Raw genomic sequence first — 21,258 nt, forward strand, 5'->3', positions numbered from 1 at the left:
AAGTGAACAAGGAACAAAATCATAATCCACCTACAAAGCCCTTTATCTAGATGCGGTGCAGCAATAAATGTTGAATCTAAAAGATTTGAAGAGACTTGACTGTGGCTTGGTTAAAATGGATTTTTGAAGGTAATGAAGCTGTCAGTCTACGCACATATTATATTTTATTTTTCCTTTCACCGTTTTTTCTATTCACAGGAATGCTTATCAAAATATTGCAGTGAAGTTTAAGTGAGTAGCTTCCTTTAGTCAGCCAGTGTAGTCGCCTTTTGATTAATGAGGCTTATATTGGTCTATTGTTGGCCTAGAGTCAAATGTAATTTCCTGGATCTGAGTAGAAACCATTAACAAATATGGAAAACTATGGGATTGGTTTTGAGTTGCATTGGAAGGGCAGAGCTACTGTAACTTGTGTGGTAATAGAAGTCAGTGGAGACAGATAATCTTACAGTGAAAATGGCTCACACTGACACGGTGCTCTGGTCTATGTTCAGCACTGACAGCTCCTGGAGTAGGAAGCAGCCCACTAGTCAGTAGTGACAGAGGAAAACAGCAGGCTGACAGCAGCCAGCAGTGGATGGGAGGTGGAAGTGGCAGTCTGGATCACACTGAACAGAGCCGTGTTCACCTCTCAACTCCCATCTGCTCAGTGTCCAGCAGCAAGTGGACACAATGTGTACAGAAACATTCAGCCAACAGGAGAGCTCCACTAGAGCCAACTGTCTAAACTCTAACACTGCCAAAAGTCACGACCAAAATATAAGTTTTTAAGACCCATTATGTGTTTAACAGAGCAAAGATTAAATTGGATAAAGAGCATATTCTGACATTCTTGTTTTTGGTCTGTCATTGGCTTAATTCACTTTGATGCAACAGCAGCTCATGGACAAGCTGCTTTTGAATCCTTTGAGAAAATCTAATATTTAGCAGATGCATCCACACTTCCACTGGGTGGCTGGAATAGGTGTACATGTATGAGGAAATTTTATTAAAAAGTGGAAATTTTATTAAATAATTCAGCTTTTCTCTCGTGTACATTTACATTCACTGTGGGAAATTGACCCTGGCTAATAGTGTTTTGTGTTGTGTGGTCACATTTAGTACCTGTAAAAGTACTTATCAAAGATTTTAAAGCCCCAAAAAAACTTCAAATTTCATAAAAAAATAAATAGAAATGAATGACTAAATAAATAAGCAACAACCAATACAAAAAACCCCAACCTATTTAGACATTATTATATAACAATAATTTACGACAACCTATCAACGGTCATCACATACTGATTGGTGCATGTCAGTACATGACATCACCTTTTTCCAACTGGAGGCACGCCCACTTCAAACCGGTGAGATTTGCAGAGAGAAAAACAGAAATGTGTCATGTGAAATAACCAAAACAGTTCACACTTTTATGTAGGACCCACCTCACTCATAGTAAGAAGTGAATTAAGAATTCCCAGGACCTTTAAACTCAACCTCCCTCAACCTCCATCACTGTTAGATCAGGAAGTTGAAGATGCCACCACAACCATGCTCTTTTGGAAATGTCGACAAAGTTTCTGCCAACTAAGACCCAAACACACACACCTTCTACAATGACATTGCTGTGGCAACTACAACCCCACAAGCTAACGGTCAACTACAGTTTTATATGATTGGGTAAATTAATGTATAAAAATACTGTATTGATGTAACTCATTATAACAAGAGATAACTGCACAATAAACACAGGGACACAGGATTTTAATTTAGAAAATGCAAATACATATTTTCACTTTTCGTCTTGAAATATCTTTGTAGCCGAGTTTGTTCTATAATTTATTTCTGGGGTATTTCTCCACTTGTACAATGCTTGCAGTTACCTATAACAGTGGTTTTCAAAGTAGGGTCAGGGGACCCCCAGGGGTCCTTGAGGGTGTTCCAGGGGGTCCCCAGCAAAAAAAGGGGAATCATTTATTTTCACTATAATTCCATCCATAAGTAACACAATAACAGAATGTATGACTATTTTGGTAATTGGTTTCATACACTTTCTGTGATAAAACATCTAAAACAAAAAATGGGACAAAAATCTTGTCTAATTGGTGACAGTTTAGGGGTCCTTGACGTGAAAAAGTTTGGGAACCACTGACCTATCGTATACTTTGTCCTTCTATGTAAATAAGAATATACAGTAAGTCCCTGCTCTTCAAAATAGCATGTTATCTTTGTATCAGATATTAATGTAAATGTCATGAATCTGCACACAATTTACCCACACAGTCCATGCTTAATCCTCACCCCCTATTCTTCACCCTATTATACCTGCACACTGACAAGTCTTAGTGCTTTACACGCTCTGTGTAGAGACCCCTCTCATGTTTCTTTCCTCTTGAGGACTTTTGGTTTAAGGCACGCATACAGAAAGTACAAGAGCACACACAAGCACTGAGTCATGTCATGTTAGCCCAGTTGCTAAGGTACATGTACAGTAATTGGCTCAGATGTGAGCAGTCAGAACAGGCCTGTGGCGTCACACATAACAGTCTTTGCCTGTGCGTGCATGTGTGTGTGTGTATGTGTGTGTTTCTGAGCCACTTTCACAGCCATGGATTAAGTGTTGTCCCCGGCTAACAAGATTTGTAGTATAGTATTAAAATCCACTTCTGTAAAACCTGTGTGTTTTTGCGTGAACCTTTCATGCGGCTGTCATGAGGAAGTAAAAGCCATTACCCACTCACAGTAAGACTCCGGATCAAACAGATGTGTGATGTAATGTCAGTAACCATAGTATTCTGCCATGTGTGCTGCAGCGAGAACGAGGTGGAGGATGAGGAGGATCTGTACGACTGCGTTTATGACGATGAAGATGGAGGAGAGATCTACGAGGACTTGATGAAGACAGAAGCTATCCCTCCTCCGGTTAGTCGTCCTCTCTTTAACGTCACTTCTCAATTAATAAAATACAGTATACCTTGTTTGTTTAATCTGCCAAAACTGAAAAATTACAAGTTTTGTTTTTACGTGGGGTTATGCTAGCTAGACTATTTCTTGGTCGGCCGCAGTGACTTCCTAAGGTATCGTAGGTTACCTGTGAAGTTGCAGGCAACCAGCGGAGATAAGCCCCCCTCAAAACTACAACTTGTCATTCTTACCATTTAGTTTTTGTTCTCATTAATCAAACAAGATGTAACGTGTTAATTACTCAGCTTTAGAGGTGCTGGTAGGTGGATACCTTTGAACAGAGCCAGGCTATAGCTTTTTTTCCCCCTGCCTTTCAATCTTTTTGAGCTAAGCTAAGCTAATCAGCTGCTGGCTGTAGCTTCATATTTAGCATATACAGCCTCTTGGCTAAATCTGGGCATTGAAGTCCCTTTGAAATGCTAATTATAGGAACAAAATGGAATATATTATAGATAAGTCTGTTTTCTTTAGTGTATAGCCTAATCACCTGTTTTCGCCATGTTTCTACAGTAGCCCAGAACGGACAAACCAAACACTGGCTCGAGCATGTTTTGCCAACGCGAAAAACATGCTCGATCCAACTTTGCCACCATAGTTCTCCTACACACTTGCCACACGGAAGAAGTTTCAGTTGGTTGCAATTTGCAACCTCACCGCTAGCCGTCAAATCCTACACACTGCACCTTTAACTCCTAAGATTCGATAGATTTAAGCTTAAACTTTAGTTTAGTTTTTTTTTCATATTATACACAATGTAATTCCACATTTGATATTTTCGGAATGATCAGAATGTATAGAGTGAATTTGTACATTTACTTGCTTTATAAATGGTTTGTTCAATAAAAAATGATGGTATCTCATATTTGTATCATAATTGGCAGACAATCTAGCCAGCATGTGTGACTCTCTGACCTCAGCTCAAAGGGTTGTACAGACTACATCTGGTTGAAGACTCAACAGTTTGTCAGCCCACAGCGCTGACACATAGTAACAGTGTGTGTGTGTGTGTGTGTGTGTAGGCGTTCCAGAAGCAAGCAGAGACGGACATCAGGAGTTGCTGTTTAACAGAGATCAGGCAGACAGAGGAGAAATACACTGAGACCCTGGAATCCATAGAAAAGGTACTGACCTACTAACAGGGCTCGTTAGTGGCACTTTATAATGACACCGTGGTTCAAAATACAATGCTTTGTGCTGAGCATTTTTGCTGTGTATTTATGCAAATAATGTTTTTAGTGTATTATACACATACATTGCAATGTAGAGAATGCAAACATCTGTGTACTGTTTTCCACTGATGTTGCATGAAGAGTTTAGATTTTAGGTAACAGGTTGTTGGGGAAAACAAAGTCACTGGCGTGTTGTCAAGTGTAGTTTGTAGATTTGCTGTTAAATCTAACAAATAATGTTACTTAGATCAGTGGGTCCCAACCATAGACTGTATATAAGAGGTAGACGTAGTCACCGTGACGTCACCCGTTGGTTTGTGGGCTGCCGCTTTGAAGCCTTAAGTTAGGCGTTTTGGCCGTCGCCATCTTGGTATTTGGCCATCGCCATGTTGGTCCTTTGCAACCAGAAGTGAAACGAGAAGGTGGAGTTAAGTACAACCGAACGCTGGGTAAGACATTTTTATGCCACTAAAAAGATTAGAATTAACTTTCATGAACAGAAAACACACTGTGAAAGGGTTAAAGTGGACAACACCCAGACCAGACAACGTCGTGGTAGCGACCTATCGATCAAAAGGTAGCCCCGCCCTAAAGCATCCCCTGCTTTATGGTCTATTTGACTCTAAATGGGACCATAATTTACTAAATGAACATCATGCTGTATTGAAGAAAGCTTGAAACTAGCAATTGAGACCGTAAACTCATGTTTACAGTGTTTACTGAGGTAATAAATCAAGTGAGAAGTAGGATCATTTTCTCATAGACTTCTATACAATCAGACTTATGTTTGCAACCAAAGGAGTCACCCCCTGCTGGCTATTAAAAAGAATGCAAGTTTGAGGCACTTCAGCATTGTCTTCACTTTTCAGACCCCAGAGTTGCCCACTGGTCCCAACCTTTTTGGGTGATGAGCCCATAAAGTAAAGCAGTGCGTGCATGCGACCCCCTGGTCACAGCTTGAATAAGTTGTGAGCCGCTAAACTAAAGAGTAATTCTCTGAGATTGATAATTTCAATGACTGATAGAGGCCCGAAGAGGCAAAACTATTCAATACTTCCCATGGAGAAAAAGAAATTAGAGAAGTCGGAAAAAAAGGATCTAAATTAGAGTAGCAGAACGATATTTTTCCCCTCACCTGTCACATTAATAATGACGCACCTCCTTAGATTTATCCCCTAACCCCATTAGAGATGACAGGATTTGAGACTAGTTTTACTAAGTGGGTGTCTCTGCAGTTGTCAAACTACAATAAATTGACCTACACTATGAGTGTGGTGTGTTTAAATTAACAGGAGTGATATGTACGAACATAAAGACTTATTCTAAATGAGAAAAAATAACAATGTATTACTGCATAATTTGTTTTACCAGCTCTCCTGATAGTTTGTCCAAACTGAGGACAGAGTTACAATAATAACTGCGTACATTATAAATACATCATTTCAGAGATAGTACAAATTACCAATCAAAATTGTATTTCAAACCAAATATCTGACCTAAACGGACTCATTCTTCATTCTCTAAGTTAATGTGAGCCCACACTCAACTACAGTGGGTCAAAAATGAAAGTAAAGTTAACTTTCTTATTGTAGAAATAGTCCCACTCCATTGATTTCATAAAGTGAAAGCGTGACAAGAGCTCTAGAAATCAATTTGGCCTCCTTATCACTTGCCCTACGAGAAACTGTGAAACTGACTGACTGTAATTTGGGATATAATGGAAAAAATAATGAGCAGTGTAACAAATCTGTACTCCCAGAGAGAAATGAGGGAAAGAAAGAATATATTTTTATTTTTGAAATTAGCAGTGGGTAATGAGTATTCCCAGCACTGCTAAGAACAAACTGTGAGAAAGGCCCTTTTGTCGTGGATGTTTTCCACCTTACCCTGCACTTTTACAGGACTGTGGGAGGGAGGCCCGCCGTCTCTCACCCCCCAGCCACAGCTACTTGTCTTCTCCCTCTCGTGTACGTTCACGTCTGGAAAAAGACCTCGCCTGCTCTCCGAGCGGAGCACTGAGTAGATGACTTTCGATATGAAGTGGCTGGTGGAAGTTAGTTTGTGCTCGCCGCCCACTCCTTTGAGATGTAGAGGTGACTATGCGGCGGGAGTTTTTCTGAGAGGAAATCATTAAATTGCAAACTCTGAAAATTAGATTATTGTCGTGACCCAGACAGTCCTCCTTGTTTTTGCTGACTGCAGCTCTTTGCAACTTGGCCCCCATAATATAATAGCTTCTCACAAAATGACTTTCCCACTCGTACTCTGGAGGGGACGAGCTTCATTCTCTCTCTCTCTCTCTCTCTCTCTCTCTGCTGCAGCACTTTATGACGCCCCTCAACATGTTTCTATCCATGGTCGAGATGGAAAAGGTGTTTGTGAATATCCCGGTAAGTCATTGTCTTTACAATGTAATGATCCGACTGGGTGGTTACCTCGGGGTCACAAAATTCTATATTGAGGTTCCTTTTTCACTGTTGACATGTCACAGGAGGAAAAAGTAGGTATAAATAATCAAATTAATGAATTCCACAGTCAATTTCTCACACTGTCATGTTTATTTTTTTATTTTCCAACTTGAAACGCAACTGTTCAAACTGCATTAAATGTGTATTAAATACATTGTCATTAGTAACACAATGACGAGAGTCTATAGACATGCTAGCACCTCTGTGAGGCTGTAACGTCAACCTTAGGCTTAGCGGTGCTTTAAAGGAAATGTTAATGTCAGCATGCTAACATGCTCACTATGAAAAAGCGTATTGTTCGCCTCTTAAAATGAGTAGCTACACATTACTGTTAAAATAGAACCACAATATGAATTTAATGTGTCATATCATACAGTATGCCACCATTAAAGAGGACCTATAATGCTCTTGTGCTTAATATTGTTTATTATGATATATAATATATTTTGTTTACCTTTACTTTAGTGTGTTATATAGTTTTTTGTGCTTGTAAAAGGTGTGCAAAGTTACAAAGTCCACACTGAAAGGAGTTCCTCTCCCCCACAAAAACACTGCTCCTGAACTGCCGAAACCTCGCTTGAAGTCCCGCTTTTTCTTCTGTAACGTCGTGATGTCACCAAGTAACACATTTGCATAATACCTGTCTAGCGGCTACTTTGGCACGGCCTCAAACAAAGCTAGTTAGAGCGGAGCTGGACCGGAGTCCAAAGAGTTTGGTTCGGTTGACCAATCATAACAGAGCGGGCCAGCTCAGTCCTCTTTAAAATGTTTAGTTTCAAATGAAAGTTGAGCTAAAATGAGTATCAATTATTAAAAATAAAATAAAAATAATCATTAGTTTGAAAAATAATTTGATGTACATGAACATTAAAGGGTCTTTGCTGTCGTGTTTCAGGAGCTGGTTAAAGTTCACAAATGTTTACTGCTGGAACTCCAAGATTCAGTCCACCACAGAAATGCCCAGAACCTTTACCAGATCTTCATCACTTTTAAAGAGAGGTAACCTCTATGTATTCTCTTTTAGTGTGTACATTTTCTGTAAATCTCTTACAATAGATTCTGTGCATATAAGACGTTATTAACTGTCCTTCATGCTGTTTGTTGTTGCTGCAGGTTGTTGATCTACGGGAAATACTGCAGCCATGTGGAAACAGCCATCGCCTCTCTGGATGACATCTGTAAAGACAGAGAGGACGTACGCATGAAGCTAGAGGTAGAACCTTTTTATAGTGTCAGTCAATGATTATCTAGAGCCACAGTGACGAGTGTTCATCTCTCATCACCTCAGAACGGTCAGATAATGCCCTCAAGTGTGTATCTGAGGCATTGCAGGTGATGACACCATAGCAGACAGCCTGAACGACTGTAAAGATTTCTATTAAGCTCTAATAGCTCTAATAGGTTTCTCCTTGAGACTCCTACTTTCACTGTAATCAAACCTAGAAAGTGAAAGTTGAATTAAGCTCTTTGTTGTCTTCTCACAGGAATGTTCAAAGAGAGCCAACTACGGCAAGTTCACACTGAGGGATCTGCTGGTGGTTCCTATGCAGCGGGTCTTAAAGTATCACCTCCTCTTGCAGGTACATAACTACAACCTATACTATACTGTTTCTATTCTAATGTAGTCATAATGTCATCACGGTGTAAAAACACAGCTTTCCAATTAGTGCTGTGAATGTGGGAGAACCAGGGAACTCAGATTGGCATGTTTTTCTGCTCAATCAAACCCTCTGGAGTCCAACTACTCATCTATGAATACACCGAGAACTTGTTTATTTATAGTAACATGACTTTATATAACATTTAGAGACAAAAAAATAAATCACACAATATTTAATTTATGTCTGTAGACCATATTCTTTTTAAACTGAATTACTTATTGAATTATTAGTATTTTCAGTGATTTACAGGCATACATGGACTTTCAAGTTCAAGTTTAGTTTATTGATCACATACACATTGACATGGCAGTGAGATTCTTTGTTCCTGTTTGTTACTCTCTCATCCCTATACAGTAATATTTTGAGTGATTATCACTTAAGATTTGTACATTTCTATAGGCACTTTTTCTTGAATTTTTGTCATTTTGGCCGCTTTATACTTTGTTAAATTGACAAAATGAGAAGTCAGACATATAGTTGAGTTTGTGCTGTAAAAGGATACCGTGCATGTGGGGTAAGGACAGTTTAAAAAGGTGTAGACCAAAACAAAAATGAGTGCATAAAAAGACGGAAAACATTAACCAAAATTAATCTACACTCCAGATTAATGCAGATGTGCTGCTGTCATCACCTCCTGGTTTTGCTTCATGTTCTCGGTGAAAACATGAGAATGAGCATGTGGCAATGTTGCCTTCTCAGTAACATTGAAAAATGAAAAAATTACATCTGTTCCACCTTAATTTTGCCAAAGATAAATGTATATACATTATCTGTATGTGTAGAAAAATGTACTTTCTACATATCTAGGCACATATCTATATCTATATATATATAAAATATATATAGTAATATAATACATTGAAAGGTGCGATTCAGCATAATGCATACTTAAGTTATACTTAATATACTTAAGTGTATTTGTTGATGATACTTCTGTCCTTTTGATAAGCAGGAATTGTATTAGCAGCTGTGTAATAAGCTGTCTATACTTATCCATCACCTTATATTTCCATCCAAACTCACACAGCTGTATATATAATGTCATTAAATGATCAAAGCTGGACAGACACTTAAAGTTAAAAGTCTTCACTGACTTCATAGATGACTGTCGGTAAGTGGCAGAGCCCCATCAGGGAGTTTTGGATTGATCAAAGGCTCCACCGTTGCCAATCAGACTTTATGAGCAAGAGGACTCTGCGTCACTAGGTGGTGCTGTTGACCACGTTTGGGTCCCCCCGTCCCCTGCCTGCGTCCTTCAGGCTCTGAGACTCCTCTCGTCTATTTCTGTAGCTTCTTTATGACTCTCAGTCTGAAATGACCCGCGCATAATTGTCATCTCATCGAGACAATCAAGAAGTAGGAGCGAGAAAATAGATAAAGTGAAGTGAGGACTGAAAGAGACAGCGGCAGACAGAAGAAGACAAACAACTAAAAGAGAGACAGATGGAGGGGTGAAGTATTTTTGAAGTGGTGAGAATCTGAATGTGAAGCTGAACTGAGGGCCGTGGAAACGCAGGGCATAGTCAGGGAGAAGTTTCTAACGCGTCACTGAAAATGGAAACATTGTAATGATCCAAAATGTCTCAGAGGACTTTTGAATTGACTACATGCAATATTCTAAGATGTTATATTATGTTTTCATCATTAAAATGTTGAACATGCATTTGTATTATATCTACGTACTAAAGCTACATCTCCTCAGAGTAAATCATGTGTATGTATGCGTGTCAGTAGTGAGCAAGGCCTTTCCTTTCAGTCTAATGCACACACACACACACACACACACACACATAGACACACTGTACATTGATCCCACAGTATAGAGGTTGAAGGTGTTCTGTGTATGAAATACATGTGGGTTTGCTGTGATGTATAGTACATTACTGTAAAGAGAAGCAGCAGCATTTCTCTTGATGAATAGATGTGTGTGCGTGGGTGAGTGTGGAGGTGACAGGAGCACATCATCCTCCTCATCATCCATAGGATTGAGGGCTTAGTGTGTTTTGTTTTACAATTTAATTTTTTCGCTAATTGTGTATGATAATGAGAACAGGATGGTCTGATTTAGGAGGCCTTAAATGGAAGCAAAAAAAGGCAAAAACAAAAGGATTTGAATGTCAAAAGCACCTGAACACCTCATTTTCAAATTTGATTTCTGCTGAATGCTTTATTATGGTAGAATTTTAATGATATAAATATTTTACTTGGAGAGCCATCCATCTGATTTTATTTATTTCCAGTTGGTAATTTCAGGTTGTGCAATCTTAAAGAGGACCTATCATGCTTATTTTCAGGTGCATGCTTTTATTCTTGGTTACCAATGGAACATGTCCATCTAATGTCAAAAGACGCTTTACTTTTCTCATACCGGCTGTGCTGCAGCACCTCTTTTCACCCTCTGTCTGAAACGCTCTGCTTCTTATGGCCTTTCTTTGCTTCCATAGCTGTATATACCTGTTAGTGAGGCACAAGTTTGGTTTGCAGTAGAGCTGGCCCATATGGCCTACCACGATATAAGTAATTCATATCTCAATAATATCACAATATTGCATGTTTTTTGGTAATTCAATAACTAAATAGTCTATATGAAATAACCACATGGTAAAGCCTATTTTTGTATACTTCTGTGTGAATTAAATACTTGACTAATAAAAAGGGCTGAGTATTTTGTCATTTTATTAACAACAGTTTCAAGTGAAATTATAGAGAAAAACATAAATAAATACATCTATATATACAGTTTGTTGATCACAAGTGTGATGTAAAAAGAAACTCTTCAAATTATATTCCCCCAAAATATTTTGCATCAGAATTTCTGAGAAATTTGAGTTAGTCTGTGCTTATTATTATCAGTTTAGACGACATAATCGTGTATCACGATGTCTCGATTTATGATTTAATCACAATACGATTCCATTAAAAGACGATAAATTATCATTTTGAATTATCGCCCAGACCTTCAGTACGTAACAGAACAGTTTACATGCCTTTGAGTAGTGACCGTGCATTAGGGCTGTCCTCGACCAAAGAAATTCTTAGTCGACTAACACTCATACAATTTTGTCGACTGATTGATTAGTTGAATTAATCGATAGATCTGTAAAACTGAGTTTCTCCACAAAGATCACACAAAAGCACCAGAGATGTGCTCATAAATTTCTTGGAAATAAGTCATTCAGAATGAAAAAAGTATAAAAAATGACTAATCGACTAAAGAAATCTTAGTCGACTAAGACCGAAATGATCAATTAGGGGACTAATCGACTAAGAGGGAGCAGCCCTGCCATGCATGTTGTATTCTTTCATGGTTTTTCAGCTTTTATTTGTAACATTCAGTCACAAATGAGCTGAATCCACCAGGGTTCTCAATAAAATTCCCTAATTTAGGCTCTCTGAAACCTTGTGATGCGTCATATTTGCATGCAGCAAAAATGTCCCACCAAAAGAAAAAAAAACAACCTGGGTTACTATCCCACATGGTGACAGCCAGAATCTGTACAACAAATGTCGAGTCACTTCCTCTCGCTCCTCGAGTTCCTCTCTCTCGCCGCTTCTTTCTTTCTCTCTTTTTTTGGTCATCAATCTTTCTCTCTTTCTTCCTCACCGCCTACCGCTCATCATTTCTCTTCCCCATCCCTCCCCATTTCCCTCCTTCTGAACACACCGCAACACGATTCCCTCAATGAGTCCATCATGTATGGTCGCGGCTATCGGCGTGACCACTCCCTTCCCCCTGTATCTCTGTGGATGTGTGGAGGTGGGAGCAACGCTTGATAAATAGGACTCTGTCGTCTTGCTAGTGATAATAATGCCCAGGTTGAGCTTGACTGACACCGGGGATTTGAGCAGTGCCAAGCAGACACATATATCTCCCTTAGCGGCTCAGTGTGTGCCTGTGTACCTGTGTGTGTGTGTGTGTGTGTGTGTGTGTGTGTGGGGACACAGTTTGTATGGGCCTGTATGAAGGACATGCATGGCATCCTTCCTTATCCTCCACTGCTGAGGTCTAGATGTCTTGTTTACGCTGCAGTCAGGCACTGGCAAGCAATTTCAGATACACACTTGTGCGCACACACACACACACACACACACACACACACACACACACACACACACACACACACACACACACACACACAATATCTGATTTATTTCAGGACAGGATTCTTTTCGCAGTAACCTTTTTCATTTCATATCTAGAGCCAAAGCATCACGTTCTCATGTGTGGAATGTGCCTGTAGTGTGTGTTAGCAGCTGGATAACAATGTTTGTTACATGTTTTTATTTTTCATTTTGTGATTGGCAGATCAATCCTTCCATTTCTACCTTTGGGGATATAATTAAAGTTAGCTAGTCGTTAATGCTTTAAATCAGTTTTACGATATGAACGCGTTGTCATCGCGGGGCACTTGCTCATTTTGTGTGTGTGTGATTTGTTTCTGTCTAATAGGAGCTGGTGAAACACACTCTTGATTCTACAGACAAGACTAATCTGCGGACGGCACTGGATGCCATGAAGGTACGTCATCATTTTATCCACTTTGTTTCAATTCCGCACACTTTTATATCACAGCATGCACCGAGTGGAAGGTCCATCCCAAAGCTACATACAGAAACATATTCATAGTCACTCTTCCAGTATGAATCCTTCAGAGGGCACAATTGACGTTTTATTCCCTTAAAGCCCTTGAAAACATGATCATTCGATTCATTGAGACGGTGTGTGCGTGGTGCGTAGACTGTATATATGAAGTGAACGTAGTAGCCGTAACGTCACCCGTTGGTTTGCGGACTGCCGTTTTGAAGCCTCGAGTTTGGCAATTTGGCCGTCACCATCTTGTTTTTTTGCAACCAGAAGTGACACAAGGAGGGTGGAGCTAAGTGCAAACGAACACTGTATAACATTTTCAGGCGACCGAAATGTTACAATTAACTTTCATGAACTAAAAACACACTGTGAAAGGGTTAAAGTTCTAAGACGAAAACGCAGACAACCCCCAGACCGGACAACGCCGCGGTAGCGACCTGTCGATCACAAGGTAGCCACGCCCTAAAAGCATCACCTGCTTTATGGTCTATTTGACTCTAAACGGGACCATCATTTACTAAATGAACATCATGCTGTATTGAAGAAGACTTGAAACTAGCGATTGAGACCATAAACTCATGTTTACAATGTTTACTGAGGTAATAAATCAAGTGAGAAGTAGGCTCATTTTCTCATAGACTTCTATACAATCAGACTTCTTTTTGCAACCAGAGGAGTCGCCCCCTGCTGGCTATTAGTAAGAATGCAAGTTTAAGGCACTTGGCTTCACTTTTCAGACCCGGATGTTGCCCACTGGTGTGGTGACAGTGGACTGGCAACTTCAGCAAACAGCCCCACAAATGTTGCTAAAATCTAAAGCTAGCTAAATCCTCCGAGGTGCATGCAAATCTATAAACTAGTGAGAAGAACACAGACAATTGTGATCATAAAGGACATATAGGAAATTAGTTTTTAGGGCCTTTAAAGGAATCATTATTGCTTGTTGGATTGTTGGTTAACTTACTACTGAAGTCATACATTCATTTAAGCGCTGTTTATCATTAACCCGAATAACCAGGATCATTAACATCTGTGTTAAATTATATTTTCCCTCTCCCTACTGACATGTTCTCAGTCTGCTATGGAAGCTTGTGTTAGCTTACAAACTAGCATGATCCTGTCCGAAAAGAGACTAAAAGATATTGCACTTCATTGCAAGTCATGTCGAGTCTTCCACTAAATGCACCATCTATAAGTCCTGCTTATTTTGTAGCCCTCAAAGGCTGCTCAGCTGCCTAATATCACATACAGTGTATCATTGGGGTTTACAAGCCCACACCAGCAATAAGTCCTTTTATAGGAGAGAGAAAAAAAAACAGCACAAAAAGAAAGAATACCTTAAAAATTGGAAAAGGGAAAATGAAAGACTGTTTTCTGATTATTTCTTTGCAGGACTTGGCTCAGTACGTCAACGAAGTCAAGCGAGACAATGAGACGTTGCGAGAAATAGATCAGTATCAGAAATCCATCGAAAACCTGGTAAGCCACCTGCTTCTTCCAAATAATTAGATCTCATTTTACACTGTGCGCTCTTTGGAAATGCCTTTTATTCCTGTCAGATCACACACCCAATCTCTGTCTGTCTCCTTTTTTTTCTCTGCAGAATCAGGCTCTGAGTAACTACGGGAGACCCAAAGGTGACGGCGAGGTACGGGTGTCCTCGGTGGACAAACGAGCTAAACAGGACAGGTGAGATGTCAGGTTGACACGCTGGTTGGCTCAAACGCCGACTGACTGACTGTCTGTCTGAAGCTTAATCAGGTGCTTGGGTTGGAAAACTGCCAGAGTTTGTATTGCTTTAAGCCAAAGTGCTGTTAGAAACTAAACCTGTGTGTCTTGTAGCTGAAGAACAGAATGAAGTGAAGTACAAGGGATTTTTTCCTTTAATTTTGGTATTACTGGGAGAATTACTGTAGTTTGAAACAAGAGTTGGATTTTAAAACGGGGGGTGATTTGAGCAGTTTTCCAACTGGAGGGAAAGATAGAAAGCCTGATCCAGAGATTGATCAGATGGTAGAGAAGAGACATAAGGCTGACAGTCTTTAAAAAAAATGCATATTTAAACTACACATATCACAAGCATTTCAAAGAGACAGTTAATCCTGTGTGATCTCAGAGAAAGAGAGCTGATGGGATGTAGTAGAAGAAAACAGGTGGAGGATACGAGGGATTATCAAAGTTAGACACTAGTTCTTGAACAGATGTCACTAAATAATCTTTGAAAGCACCTGCGATCTTTTCGGCGTCAGTAATAAGACACAGATGCTCTCTGAACCGCAGGCACATCTTCCTGTTCGACGCGGCGGTGATTGTTTGCAAGCGGCGAGGAGACAACTACGAGATGAAGGAAGTGATCGACCTGCACCTCTTCAAGATCACCAACAACCCCACGTCGGACAAGGAGAACCGAAAGGTCTGCACACAGATATGGTTTCTACTCAGACACAGCCCTGTTTACTTGTTTTACTGTGGCATCCTAAAGGAGATCACTCTTTCTCTCCAGGAGGAATATCCCCTAACAAAGAATACGGTGTGGTGGGTCATCTTTAGGTGTTAGAGAATTTCTTCACAATGTTGCTTCACTATCTTGTTTCTACCCCAACAAGAATACATATTGAAGGGAGAAGGATTGACCATGAGGCTGTCAGTAGACTTTTATAGTCACTACAGACATCAATCACACATTTTTTATCTGTTCAAAATGTACCTTAAAGAGAGATTTGTCAAGTATTTAATACTCTTATCAACATGGGAGTGGGACAATATGCTGCTTTATGCAAATATGTGTATATTTATTATTGTAGATCAATTAACAACACAAAGCAATGACAAATATTGTCCAGAAACCCTCACAGGTACTGCATTTAGCATAAAATATATGCTCAAATCATAACATGGCAAACTGCAGCTCAACAGGCAACAACCACTGTCAGTGTGTCAGTGTGCTGACTTGACTATGACTTGCCCCAAACTGCATGTGATTATCATAAAGTGGGCATGTCTGTAAAGGGGAGACTCGTGGGTACCCATAGAACCCATTTTCATTCACATATCTTGAGGTCAGAGGTCAAGGGACCCCTTTGAAAATTGCCATGGCAGGTTTTCCTAGTATGACATGGACAATGGATTCTTTAGGTTTTCTAGTTTCATATGATGCCAGTATCTTCACTCTAGCTTTAAAACTGAGCCCGATACAACCTAAAAATAAAGAAATTAGTGGCGTTAAAACAAATGTGCGTTAACACGTTATTATCGCGGTAACTTTGACAGCCCTAGTAAGAATCTTCGTAGACATGGCTCTGTTATATTTAACTGTTTCTGCAACCACTGATTGCAGCCACCACTAATTTATGCATAAGTTACCTGTGTAAGTGTTCGAAATATCCACGGTAATGGATACCAGCAGCATGATTATCAGCAATGTTTCTCACACACATAGCAGGATTTTGCAGGTCATCATGGTGTATAGAGAGATGTATTCCAGACAGGAGATGTATGACATCAAAACAAACAAAAATACACTTTGTGTCTGATTTTGTTAAGGAAAGCTATGATGTAGTCTAGGTGTTCATTATTAGTATTATACAACATGGCCAGGTTCAGATCCCCCACAGACTGCGTCTCCCAGGTGACTTTCCCCTCCAGCATGTTCATGCTTTTCATGTTTCAGATCTGGCCATCACCTTGAAAAAGATATAGGCACATCCTTCAGTCATTTCAGCTTATTTTCTTTCCTGTTTTTTTTTTTGGCAGCGGCACATCTCTTTGTGAGCATTTTCCCTTTCGGTTCCAAGAGAGTAACTCAATTCCACTTTTGGCGAGGCCACAGTGATGATGTTTTTACCTCAGACATGCAGCAATATTAGCCTCAATTAAATAAAATCTGAAGTCAAAACCAAAGAAGAAGTGTTTTTTTTTTCTGCCAGGATTGCAGACCACATTTATTGCTCATATTTACACAAAATATTGAAACACATTTCTCTACTGAAATAAGGACTTTCAGCAATGACACATGGTCTTGAATTTTAATCCAACGACAAAATGTCCCAGTAATTCTGGCAGCCGAGTGGTTTATTTTTACAGCTAACATGCTACATGAGCTGAGAGGAAAGTGTGAAGCACACGTCTAATTTTATTGTTTTGTTTTACGCAGAATAAGGAAGCTTCGGTTTGTTGGTCATCCACACTGATTCAGGTCACTGACTGAAAAAGAAAACATGTCTTGAGCATTAAGCTTTTAATTTTACGCTGTGTTATCACCATTTTCAAAAAGCAATAACCCACTTTAAGAGGTGATTTACAGGGATTTTATACCGGCTAAAACAGCTTTTGATGACATGTAATTTAACCCAGGGCTGTATGCCATATCCATCCTGATAGCCGCTAGAACACTCTTTCACAGTTGCAGCACGTAAAAGTGAAGAAATAATAGCAGTACACACTTCTTAACATTCTGTATTATAAAAAGAACAAAACAAGCATCTCATATAACAACCAATCAGCTATAATGGAGGGAAGTCTCGCACTGTTGAGTCCATTATTGCCTCTTTATGACTGAGTCAGCAAAGCTCGGAAACCGCGTTGGACTCCTGACAAACCAATTAACGCCGCTACTTCAGCATAATGAGCAGCCATAACAATTTGTCAGATAAACGCAGGTTCATAAAAACTGAGTAAAAATAAACTGTATTTTATAAGCACCTGTACCAACCATCTACACCCCGCTGATGCCTTTTTTTTTTTTGCCCCCGGATCCCCTTAATGTGCTGCTAAAATGAACTACATGCAAAAACCTTTCTGGCTCATAACACAAACAGCAAAATAATCACCAGAAAAGAGTCTTAAATAATTTGGTGCGTGCTTGTTCCAGCACATGTTTTACATTGTCTTGTTCGTTCACCAGCGTAATACTGAAAGTGTCAGACTAGAGCAGTCTGCCTCCTCCCAGATGGTGTTATCATTAAACCTCGCTTTGGGCCTGACTACACACACACACACACACACACACACACACACACACACACAGTGAATACTAAGTGCCAAGCGGTGAAAAATATTGCCAATCATAATGAGGAATGATATCCAAGGCGTGCCAGGAAACAATGATTTGGGTAATAATGATGTTGTAAATAGCAGACATTAGTGGGCTTAGACCCATATGGGCTTATATAGTTATTTTATGAAACCTCAGCTACCTCAGTATCATTCACCCCTGACATGATGGATATGATGCAGTTTGTTTGATTACATATTTGTTATGGAAATGCCAATGATGACAGTGGCTGTCGGAGGGAAGCAGGAATAAGAGCCTTCATCGTAGGAGCAAAAGAATCACATTTACATTCAAGTCGTCTGGAGGTAAAACCTAATAACCTTAAAGTTGAATCGTTGTACACAGCAGTAGAAACTTTTGTGCCACCATTGGACTGAAGACATTTTTCATGCTAAAGCTGATGGTTTGAGATTTTGCAGCAGGAAGTGGTGGAATGAAAGCTTCACATTAGGGGTGTCGCAATATACCGGTATTGACGATAAAAGTGATTGTTTAAAATATGTAATATTGATATCATGTTAATAATACACATATGGAAATATAGTGTAAATAATCCAACGCATCTTAAATCTCGCTTTTTTACAGTTACGGTTACAGACTCTTTCTCCACCTCGCTACACTTGTATTTTGAGTGTAATTCATTCGCGAAAAAAGAGACAAAACACACAATAAACAAAGTTAAAGATTTTGTATTTTTTCACATTTTCCATGGATATTACAATAATATCATTATTGTGAATTCTTTTGGCTCTGATAATCGTTTAGTGAAACTCTGATATCGTACTTGTATGTATTTCAGCTGTTAAAGTTGCAATAATCACTATTTTTTATAATAACAAAAGATCACACTACTATTTGTAAGGTGTCGCTTATAGTGACAATCCAACAGATAACCATCACCCGACTCTGCAGTTCCCCTCGGCTAAATTGAGCATTTTAGCTTCTTTCAGCTCATTGTTTTGGTTCTCCGGCCCGCAACTTTACTTTGTTTTTGGTTCAATCTCACTGCTCTTATAGTGGTGTTTTAGGCAGCACTCGTTTACAGCAAAAAAAATGCTCTAAAAACTCAGTATGATACCTGTAGATACCAGACAAAGTTAGCGACTAGCTAGCAAACATGCAGAGAGTGCTGCAGGGATGAAGTTAGCATTGCCCTGGTTCCTTCAACAAAACGCTAATGGGATTTTTCCATTGGATTTTGGATTATTGCAGAAAATAAGCTCTGTGGCAAAATGTTTATGATACTTGCACGATTTGTTCTGCAAGATAATCTTAACGAATGAACAAAACTTTTAGGATTTTTTAATGCAATCGGCAGAAGTAAAAAGCTAACGTTAGGCTATAAACAAACTACACCACGGTCGCATGACTTCACGTCACCGCTACTGAGCTAAAGGCGGACTAGTGTTTGGCGTGATGACTAACATTTAGTTAGTTTAGCCACTTTTTTAAGACAAGTAAAAGCTTCAAAATTCACGAGTGTGGTGTCTACTGGCGTATTTTATGTCGTAGTAGCCTACAAAACATTAAAATCTCTTCAGCTTGTGTTAACCACAGACTTATTTCAGGCATCTGACTAAAAACCCATTCAAAAACACCTATTGACTTCCAGACGAGGAAACTGGAAGTGCTAAAATGCTAACTAATTTCCATGTTTTAGGACTCTATTTAGCAGCTAAAGAGCCAGATATTTCCCTCAGGAGTTGGTGGAGACCAAAAGCAGAGCTAAAAAGAGAATGAATATTAGACTTACATTCACCTGGTGAATAGAAACATGACTCAAAATGAATGTTATTCAGTATCTGCTGGATGTGTACATAGGCAGCTGTATGCTAACAAGTTTCACCGTATCAACTTAATAGGGGATAATATGTCAATGTTGTGTTGGCAACATGTTTCTGCTGACCCCAATTGGCCAAAAAACGTGTTATTGCTGGATTCACTTGGGCACATTGACCCACATGGTGAAACGCATGACAAAGGGTTGGATTAATTATATATTAGGAAGATCAACAAAGACATCCTTCACATTATCAGTGTGGATGTGCTATCCTTTTAAATTCCAAAGACACAGCAAACAAACAAAAAAAGACCTAAACTGACAGACAAACACCTTCTCCTTCTCTGTACAAATTGGTTGCTAGAGATATCTTGGTGTCCACTGGGAATGCCTCTGTAGAGCGCTGCTTTCCTTTTCTCTTTTCTTTCAATAGTGAAGACGAGCCTTTGCGCTTCCCTGACAGCGCTGTGAGCTTGGCATGTTTTTAGCCTTCAGAGTTGAGTGCTAGAAGTTCAAAAACCCCACCTAGGAGTCATAAAAAAGTGCATCTCACAGCATCTGTTTAGTGATGCCGTCTAAAAGAACAGAGGCATGTGTTGACACAGAGGCTAATAGAGTAATATTTAGCCTTTGAAGTGGGTAACGGTGGCTGATTACAAGCCCACTCACTACTTGGGTCTGTGCATGCTGTCTGATGCCCAGCAGTTATATGGCACAGCTACCTCACACTCCTTTCCTGTTCTCCCTCATGCTCTTCCTCTCCTGTTTTGTCGCTGTCTGTCAGTTCTGCCGCCCTCCAACCCTTCAACCTTTGTGTTTGCTCTCCCCGAGGCATCCCTCTTTCATTTTGCATCCCTTTGTCTCCATCTGTCTCCCTGCATCCCGTCTCCGTCAGCTTCTGCCCCCTCCTGCTCCATTTGTCTTTCACTTGAAAAACCTCAATTTATTTTATTCGCCGTTGTTTTATTCTCCGTCTGAAATGTGTGTGTGTTTATCTTTCCTGTCGCAGTGGTCCTACGGATTCTACCTCACTCACAACCAGGGCCAGAGCGGCTTTGAATTCTTCTTCAAGACCAAAGAGCTGAAAAAGAAGTGGCTGGAGCAGTTTGGCATGGCCATGTGAGTGTGTTGTTTTTTTTTCTGTGTGTGTTCATGCGTCACAGCGCGATAAGCGTGTGGGTCTCTTTGTCACAGCATCAAAAAGCACACGTCGCCCGTCCTGTTGTTCAAGTTAGGCTACTCGATGATTTATGAGGCACGCGACACTGTGACAGAATGATGAGCAGATTAGAAGTTGCACACTTAACTTTTAAAAGCAGAAAACGACTGAAAATGCACAAAAACTACATTTTGAATTCAGTATTTCATTAGCACTTTATACTCAGAGAACAAAAGCAGTTACGTTTAATTGCAGGTGTATGCAGTTAAACTGCATCAACCAGTCCGAGTCCTGAACTGGATCCAAATTCGCCTAAAGTGACTGTCAAACTGGTGCCAAGAGTGACAAATGGAGCTGTAGTATTTCACTTTTAGAGCCAAGAAAGGGGATCTTTCACAGTGTTGACACATACAGGCCAAACAAGTTGTATTGGGTGT

General features: G+C 39.8%; 1 protein-coding gene across 7 annotated transcripts in view; it reads left to right on the forward strand.

Annotated features, from left to right (window-relative positions):
- The window catches only part of vav3 (vav guanine nucleotide exchange factor 3), a 116,383-nt gene that overhangs the window by 57,022 nt on the left and 38,103 nt on the right, over positions 1-21,258 (forward strand). For 3 of the 7 annotated variants that reach the window (XM_074621368.1, XM_074621369.1, XM_074621365.1), the window contains exons 5-15: positions 2,793-2,901; positions 3,972-4,064; positions 6,434-6,502; positions 7,476-7,579; positions 7,694-7,793; positions 8,065-8,160; positions 12,692-12,760; positions 14,222-14,308; positions 14,433-14,518; positions 15,110-15,242; positions 20,672-20,781. In XM_074621368.1, coding sequence (XP_074477469.1) covers positions 2,793-2,901; positions 3,972-4,064; positions 6,434-6,502; positions 7,476-7,579; positions 7,694-7,793; positions 8,065-8,160; positions 12,692-12,760; positions 14,222-14,308; positions 14,433-14,518; positions 15,110-15,242; positions 20,672-20,781 — 1,056 coding nt within the window. Of the gene's footprint in view, positions 1-2,792; positions 2,902-3,962; positions 4,065-6,433; positions 6,503-7,475; positions 7,580-7,693; positions 7,794-8,064; positions 8,161-12,691; positions 12,761-14,221; positions 14,309-14,432; positions 14,519-15,109; positions 15,243-20,671; positions 20,782-21,258 lie in introns of all 7 variants that reach the window. The other 4 variants (XM_074621367.1, XM_074621364.1, XM_074621371.1 and 1 more) reach the window with 2 other exon arrangements.

The sequence above is a fragment of the Sebastes fasciatus genome, chromosome 21 (assembly GCF_043250625.1).
Source record: "Sebastes fasciatus isolate fSebFas1 chromosome 21, fSebFas1.pri, whole genome shotgun sequence".
Classification (NCBI taxonomy): domain Eukaryota; kingdom Metazoa; phylum Chordata; class Actinopteri; order Perciformes; family Sebastidae; genus Sebastes; species Sebastes fasciatus.